We start from the raw sequence: 7,181 nt of genomic DNA, 5'->3' as shown, positions 1-7,181 counted from the left end.
ACCAAAGGCTCCTAGTAGCAACGCAGGGAGTCGTTTCGTTTCGATCCAGATAGATACCTAGCTGGCCTATCCACGCGTAGAAGGTTGCCCACCCAACCGCCCTCCTTACCCAAAACAGCATTCCTTCGTCCATTCACCCAGCACTGCCCAAAATAGCTAAAAAATATTGACTCAAAACTCCGAGAAATGTGTACAGTACCAACGAACAGCTGACCCCAGTGGCCTAGCGGGGAAAGCCGGCCCCCGCTTAGGACTGCTGGCGTGGTCGGCTGTTCGATTCCCACCCAGCGCGCTTTGCGAGAGCAGGGTAGGGAAGAGGACGTAGCACCCCCGAGCCAACAGCTTGGAGGTGTGAACCTTTTTGAATATATATATATATATTATATATATTATTAATTCTTTTTTTCTTCCAACTTTGTTTCTTCTCCATCAATGCAGGGCTTTCGCCTATTTGTCGTTATGACAAGTGACGCGGTTGGCGATGGCGATGGTTTTGTATCAGTGGTTGTCATTGTTGAGGTGGTGATGAAGGATAACGATGGCGTTTCCCAACTTCAAAAACAGATCTGGCCAGAGCCTTTGGCATACACTTCGCAACACCCCAGAAGCAAGAAACAGTTTGCGTTCAAATGGTTATATAGTCCGTCAAGTGGGCGATATGTGCTATCTCATCAACATCGAGGAGACGACGATCTGAGCACTTAGGCTGATCTTTTCTCCCTATACACATGCTCAAGCAACATTTCCGCTTTAAAAAACGAATGTATCAAACGGCCAGAAACGATACCATGGTGGTGATGGACATTCGAATGAAATATCCGAAAATAGAAACCCATCTTCCTGCCTGAAAGCTTTTGAGATCGGGACAAGCTCTCTCGGGTAAAATGGGCCCCAGGGAGCATTTTAGAGTAGAAATTAGCTTTTAGAGCAAGATGCTAATCCCTGTGGCGATGAAACATGGGATCGGGAGCTCAAGGGGCAAGATAATTGTCCGGTCAACGGGAGCAAATACATGTAGATCCTGGCAATGCTGGCGTTACCGTGCAGTGCTGCACTGCTCGTAGTTAGGAACCTGGAATGCAACTTAGCCAGCTTGGGAAGTATATTGCATCATAGAATTTTGCTAAGCCTGGGAGTAATCGCAGCCATCGTAATTCTGGAACGGGACAACACCGTGTTCACCACCACCAGTCCTAAAGGGGATAAGTCGCAACCGGTGCAGTATCAGGCGGCAAAACAATCATGAAGCTTCTCTTTTGACCACCGTCCCCAGGCGACTTCAACGACCCAGCAATCTGTTTTCTCTTCTTATCGACCCGGAAATACGAACCTCGGAGTGCGGGCGGGAATGAGCGCTGAAAGGCACCTAGGCCAGAAGTATAAATTCCCGGCCATTTTTGCGCATGTTCCTTGCACAAGAGTGGGAGGTACCTATCCGGGTGTCCTACGACCCAGCAGCTTGAGACTCCATTCCTGATATTCGTCACACAGTTTTACCTTTAGAAAACGACCCCTTACATTTCCTTCCAGCTAAGCGAAGGATTTTTCATTGTTACATCTGTACTGTTCTACCTTATTTTAGAGATCTCCAACGCCCCTCTGGAACCGTGATGGAATCCCTAGCATCCCCAAACCCGATTCCCCCGCGTACCAGCTCTACGGGGGTTACAAACGGCACCTTAGACTCCACCATGAGCGGTAATACCAACGGGTCCAGTTCTCGGAATTTGGGCTATAAACCACCCCCGGAGTCCAAGTGGGTCGCTCCCTTGGGAAGGCGGCGGACATCAAATCCGTACAAGTTTTCTTTGGGCCACACTCGGAATCGATCCAGCGTCGATGGCTCCAAGTACAAGGACGGAACGTGGTCACCGGAGAAGGAGAAGATACTGCTAGGCCCTTACGATTACATGGTCGAACAGCCCGGGAAGGATCTACGACGACAGTTCATTGCTGCATTTAACCGTTGGTTACATGTTCCTGAAGAAAGCATCGCAACAATCACCAAGGTCGTTGTAATGCTGCATACTGCTTCGTTACTGTAAGTGTCCCCTCAGCGGGAGAGTTTTGCGCTTTTGGTACTGGGGAAGCATTGCTCATACAATAAACGCGGTTTCATAGCGTCGATGACGTTGAAGATTCTTCTACACTTCGACGGGGAGTTCCAGTGGCGCATAATATATTTGGAACGGCTCAGACGATAAATTCTGCGAACTACGTCTACTTTCTCGCTCTGGAAGAGGTACAGAAACTCAAAAGCCCGAATGTGATAAATATCTACGTGAAAGAATTGTTAAACCTGCACCGAGGACAGGGCATGGATGTTTTCTGGAGGGACACCCTCACTTGCCCAACAGAGGATGATTATTTGGAAATGGTCGGCAATAAAACAGGGGGTCTTTTCAGGCTTGCAATTAAACTAATGCAGGCCGAAAGCGACACGGGAATGTAAGTCACCACCACCATATTACCACCGTCCCAAATATCAAACTGCTAATAACGGTCAAATCTGTAGTGATTGCGTCACTCTCGTCAATCTCATGGGCCTCATCTTTCAAATCTGCGATGATTATCTCAACCTTTCCAATTCAACATACAGCAAAAACAAGGGACCCTGCGAAGACCTCACGGAAGGCAAATTTTCTTTCCCCATAATCCACAGTATCCGCTCCCAACCCGATAACCTCCAACTTATCAATATCTTGAAACAGAAAACGACGGATGAGGAAGTCAAACGATACGCTGTAAATTACATGGAGAGCACGGGAAGTTTTGCCTACACGCGCAAAACAGTTATGCAACTACGAGACAAGGCTTTGACCTTAATTGATGAGCTGGAGAATTTGACGGATATGACCCAAGGTGCTAATCAGAAAGAAGAGAGAAGTGGAGACATGGTACGGAATATCCTGCATAAAATGGTTGATGCGACGCTGAACATTGGATGCGATGAGAAGAGAACTTGAAGGGGTGAGTACAGGAATCAACAGCCATTCTGCATTTGAGGAATGATTGTTTAATTATTTCGACTAGTTATTTTTAGTATATACATTTTTTTCTCTTTCCTTCTTTTGAAGTATACTATGACCGTCCACTGATTCTTCATATGATTTTATGTACCTAGTCTAGAAGGCTGCTTCCTATCTTTGGCTTCCGAAGGTACTAACTAGTTCTACCATCTAAAAACATATCATCAGCAGCATGTCGAAATTTAAGGTATAATTATTATGGAAATTTCACAGCAACACACACATTACATGATTTGGATCAGGTCTCCATTTTACCTTCTCGTATATAGCAATTCTCTCTATGCATTTTCCACGAGGCGGACAATCAACTAACTCAAAATAGTCATATCACATGATGTGCAATTATCCTGTGAAGTGTCTGAGAAAAAATGCAGCACAGGAACAATTTGCTCTAAATCTTATGTACAGTATGAGTGAGGATAGTAAACCAACTCCATCTATTCAGCAACTCTGTATCATCTTAGAATCTAGATAAATCAATGTTCTCACAATGGTATTAATTTTTATTTTCATATTCTCAAATCTTAAATATGAAATATCATCTCAAAGTCAATCCATTTTTTTTTTTTGGAACATGGAAAGGATTTGCTATTTACTTGATTTCAATAAGAAAATAAAAGTGATTTTTCAACAAGATACATCTATATTAAATATTGATTTTTTTAATAGAAAAATTATATATTTATATTCTTCTTCTCTTTAACTACAACCTAAGGTGGTGTAACGGGTTAGCACCCGTCAGTGGTTAACTTGCGCAACCAATCCCCTACCGCCCGCTCACGTGATTCCGTCCCACAATCGTGTATGTTCCTAATGATTTAATGATTCTTCCACCCTGTACTTCTTCAGAGCATGACCTCTGATATTCTTTCACTCCAATTCTTTTACTTATAAGAACCCTCTTCGTACGACCTTTCCTTCTGATTTCTTTTTCTCTTTCTTTCCTTAATCAATTCGTAATCTGTAATTAGGATAGTGTTTAGTCCGTTAATCGGTAGTACGCCCGTTACAGATGGTTCACAAATCTCAAAGATATATGACTATTGTGTAATTGAAGTCAAAGTTGAGAAATTTGAAGAATCTATGAAAATCTCAATAATCTTCACAAAAGTATGAGCCATTTCTTATCAGACCCTCTGGCGAGGATTGCTTTATACACATAGCTTATAATTATGTTAGCTGTTGTGGGGATTGGGTTGGGTGATTCGTACCCTCTATACCACCATGGCGCTGGTGGGGAGGTGGATGGCGTAGTGGTAAGCACTGTTCATGAAATGCTTTCTCAAGTAGGCACTTAGTGTTAAGGTTATCACTGCTGAGACAAGAAGATAGTGAGTTCAAATCTCACCCTCTTCAAAAGAATATTATCATATCTTGATGGATATTGAGGGTATTCTTTCTTATCTTATTTATATTGATAACTGCCACTGCAGGGTGGAGCAATGTTCAACACTATGTATATAGTTTAGATAAATTCAGTATAATGTGGGATTTTAAGGTGTTGTGTGTCCTTACACATCTAATTGTGGTCAAGACCTCACCCACGTTGCCCCTTTGGGTGGGTCCCACCCAAACGATATTTTCATCGCAATGATATTTTCTCAACTATTTTGTACTACCTATGTGAGAAAAGTCCCAATAACCCTGTCTATTTATAGTAAAAAGCTCATTATCTACATCCTCAGTACCTTTTTCATTTGAATGATTTAAAATATTGGCAATCAGAGCTTGTTCAGCTGCCTGTGTACCTGGCGCTCATGCAGCTGCTGCAAGCTCTCATTGTATTTGATTGATGGATTTCCACATATCTTCTGCTTTACACTCTGCAATCTGTCTTTGACATTCTTGACAGTCATCATTTCTTTTATATTAATCTGTCTTCATGATCTTTTTTCTTTTTGATGTTGATGAGTTGTAAGAAGTTGATTGAGATTCTGCTCATGTTGAGCATTAAATTTCATTTGTATTAAACTCTCTGTAAATATATTCTGAAGATGATGACTCAATTTAGAAGAACTGTCATTAAGATAGTTCTCAATATCCTTCAATGCATCTTTTGCCTTTGTAATATTATGTCAGAGATCATGTATATTTTTTAATAAACATGTCACTGAGAATGATGACTGTAATTCTGCACTTTTATTATCATCTCAAATCTGTAGATTTGAAACAGCAGAAAGGCGGGCCTCTAATTTATCAAGAACAAAATCAGAGTTATAAAAAAGGATTTCACAGCTGAAGAAGCTGTGTTTAATAGTGACTGATTTGAACACATCTTTACAGATTGCAGATAGATTATATAGAAATTCTCATTTGTCAAATTGTTGAAATCCTTCACATATTGTTTGATTGACTGCTTTGCCATGGAAGTGCTTTGTAAAAAACCCGCACTAAGGTGCCAGTGCTAGGCCGGAATTAGCGATAGCCTTAAAGATATGACATCGCCGAACATAACACCACCAACGTCATATCAGGATATGACATCGCCGAACATAGCTCCACCAACGTCATATCAGGTTTGAAATCAAGGCATTATCTTGCCACTTGCATCATACTACGCCATCTACATCATAGCAAGTTCGATCTGCTTATGATACTGTGTGTATATAGCTAGCAGCTGGTCCAACCTTCTAGGGACCAGCGGATCATTCTGTTATAATCTGACCCTTACGTTCTACACCCTCAATATCTAACTACTTGATCCGAATCCTCTCCGATATATCACCGTATTATCTCCTACTGCTTGATCCTCGTAGAGTCCTAAGGACCAACCGAAATATAAGTAGCCATTTCCAACATCGCTGCTTACATGCTTATATTGATGAAAGGATAGATCATTCAAAGGTTGTAGAATATGTGTACTGTGAGAAAGAAAGATGTATAATATGATGTTGTTTTTGTTGCAATAAATAATGAATTTGCAGATTAAATGAGAGTTATGATAATCTGCAAGAAAAAGTCTATATTGTGAGGGGTGATGACAGTGTGAAGAGTGAATAGTAGAAGATAGTATATAGTGTAGTGAAAGATAATAGTAATAATAATTATAGTAGTAGTGTAGTTGAAGTTGTAGTTGTAGCTAATCGCTGAAGAGGAAAAGAAAGAGAAAGAAGATGTGCGAAATACATGCATCCATATATATATAAATATAGAAATAGTGGTAGCGAGAGTATAATGGAAAGAGGTAAGAATAGACGAAGATATAAACAAAGATAATAATAAGGAAATAATAAACGAGTGCATTATATATATCCACTAACCTGTCATTTCTTTGAATAGTGATCAAAATGAAGCAGTCATTGATACCCAATCTCATCATTTATATAGCCAGTAGAAGAGGTAGTTAGAAGCCAGAAATCAGAGAGATTTGTAAATGTAATTCAATTCTTCAATAGATTTTTATCTTGCAAGATCATACAGAGTGAAAGAACCTCTTCATCTGTGGATATACACTCTATTATTATATTCAATGATTGTGAAAAGAATGAGAATAGAACTGCATTTATCTTTTTAAAGGCTGTAATGACTCACTCTGCACATCCTTGACCCTTTTGAAATCTAATCTCATTCATATTGTAGCAATTCATGAGTAGAATGCTGTATTGTTTCATTGTGATCTCCAATCTGTCAAACCACACCTTTATAAGCCTAATATCCTCTGCAGACACTCATTTTGAATCCATTGAACACTGTGTAATTCACTCATAATCATCAAGGCATTTGATGAATCTATAGAGCTAGTTGTGATCAACAATGGGAGGAGGATTTGCAGGATCTGTATGATACTCTGCAAGGATTGAATTCGCGTATTTTTGAATCACCTCAATGGTGGGGGGTTGACCAGCCTTCTCCAACTGTGCAATCCATGCTTTTAAGGCCTCCTCTGTGTGGAATCCAATAAACAATTGATTGGCTTGTTCTTTGTTAATGAGTTGACTCCCTGGATCTTTCTGTGGAGGGCTTGATAGCTGACCTTATATTCACACAACAGAGGTTTGATTTTTTGAGTTGTATTGCATTTATAAGCGTCTACTGCCTCTAGAATGCGATCTTCAGTGATTTGACAAAATTTAGTCATATTGTGGTTGAGATATTAATATTTGAATAATAATAGTATGGAATAATTGAGGAATAATTGAAAAATATCATTGC

General features: G+C 40.4%; 1 protein-coding gene across 1 annotated transcript; it reads left to right on the top strand.

The window, feature by feature from the left end:
* Positions 1–1,691: 1,691 nt before the first annotated feature.
* HCAG_08471 (geranylgeranyl pyrophosphate synthetase) lies at positions 1,692–2,966 on the top strand (the record flags this gene model as incomplete). The annotated part of the gene is made up of 3 exons (XM_001536639.1): positions 1,692–2,041; positions 2,122–2,448; positions 2,516–2,966. 3 exons carry the CDS (start codon positions 1,692–1,694, stop codon positions 2,964–2,966), a joined length of 1,128 nt encoding a protein of 375 aa, XP_001536689.1.
* Between the last annotated feature and the right edge of the window lie 4,215 nt (positions 2,967–7,181).

Source organism: Histoplasma capsulatum, genomic scaffold, assembly GCF_000149585.1.
Source record: "Histoplasma capsulatum NAm1 scaffold_11 genomic scaffold, whole genome shotgun sequence".
Lineage (NCBI taxonomy): Eukaryota > Fungi > Ascomycota > Eurotiomycetes > Onygenales > Ajellomycetaceae > Histoplasma > Histoplasma mississippiense.
This window is presented reverse-complemented; position numbering and strand designations above follow the sequence as displayed.